Here is an 811-nt window from a genome sequence, read left to right as displayed (position 1 = left end):
CCGTGGCATCCCCTTCTCCAACGACGCCACCAACACGCAAGCCTTGCACGTCTCCTGGCTGGCTGCGAACCCGCACCTCACGCAAGCCCCCAACATTTTGCTAGCCACGTGGCTACCGACCACCAACCTACGACCCGAATGACCCAAAGCTGCCACCGAACTGGGCCTGGTGGCTTCTAAGTCTTTTAGGAGGTTTCTGGCGTGGCCACGGTAGGCGTGGGGCGCGTAGATGCATTCGGTGCTGACGTAATCCAAGCCTTGGAAGTAGGCGTAGAGGACGATCTCCTTCTCGTAGGCGTTCCTCAAGGGTTTGCAACGTGGCACCGCCGGCCACGGGCTCCCACCCAGGGGCCGGGGGACAAGGGGGTGTGGGGAGGTGGGTTTGGGTTCGAGGGGTTTGGTGGGGGTGGTCCTCGGTGGGGTTGAGGGGGGTGGGGAGGTCGGGGTGGCGGCTGGGGTGGGGTTGGTGGTCTGCGTCGGGGTTTTGGTGGCCTCCGTTGGGTCTCCGGTGGCCTCCGTTGGAGTTTTGGTGGCCACAGAAGACGCTGAGGTCTTTGTTGGGCTCCTGGTGGCCTCTGTTGGGTTTTTGGTGGCTTCCATTGGGTCTTCGGTGGCCTCTGTTGGAGTTTTGGTGGCCACAGAGGACGTTGAGATCTTTGTTGGGCTCCTGGTGGCCTCTATGGTGCCTTTGGTGGCCTCTGTGGGATCCTTGGTGGCCTCCGTTGGGGTTTTGGTGGCCTCTGTTAGGTCTTCGGTGGCCTCTGTTGGAGTTTTGGTGGCCGCAGAGAACGTCGAGATCTTTGTGGAGCTC

The 811-nt window shown here is 61.7% G+C and overlaps 1 protein-coding gene across 1 annotated transcript in view; it reads right to left on the bottom strand.

Annotated features, from left to right (window-relative positions):
- Positions 1-6: 6 nt before the first annotated feature.
- The window catches only part of LOC104916146 (extensin-like), a gene marked incomplete at its 3' end in the record, with an annotated part of 2,498 nt that continues 1,693 nt past the window's right edge, over positions 7-811 (bottom strand). Inside the window, exon 2 of the mRNA XM_010727128.1 lies at positions 7-808. Coding sequence (XP_010725430.1) covers positions 7-808 — 802 coding nt within the window. The remainder of the gene's footprint in view (positions 809-811) is intronic.

The sequence above is a fragment of the Meleagris gallopavo genome, unplaced genomic scaffold (genome assembly GCF_000146605.3).
Source record: "Meleagris gallopavo isolate NT-WF06-2002-E0010 breed Aviagen turkey brand Nicholas breeding stock unplaced genomic scaffold, Turkey_5.1 ChrUn_random_7180001873930, whole genome shotgun sequence".
NCBI classification, from domain to species: Eukaryota; Metazoa; Chordata; class Aves; order Galliformes; family Phasianidae; genus Meleagris; species Meleagris gallopavo.
The sequence above is the reverse complement of the archived record's forward strand: the minus strand, read 5'-3'. Positions and strand labels throughout refer to the sequence as shown.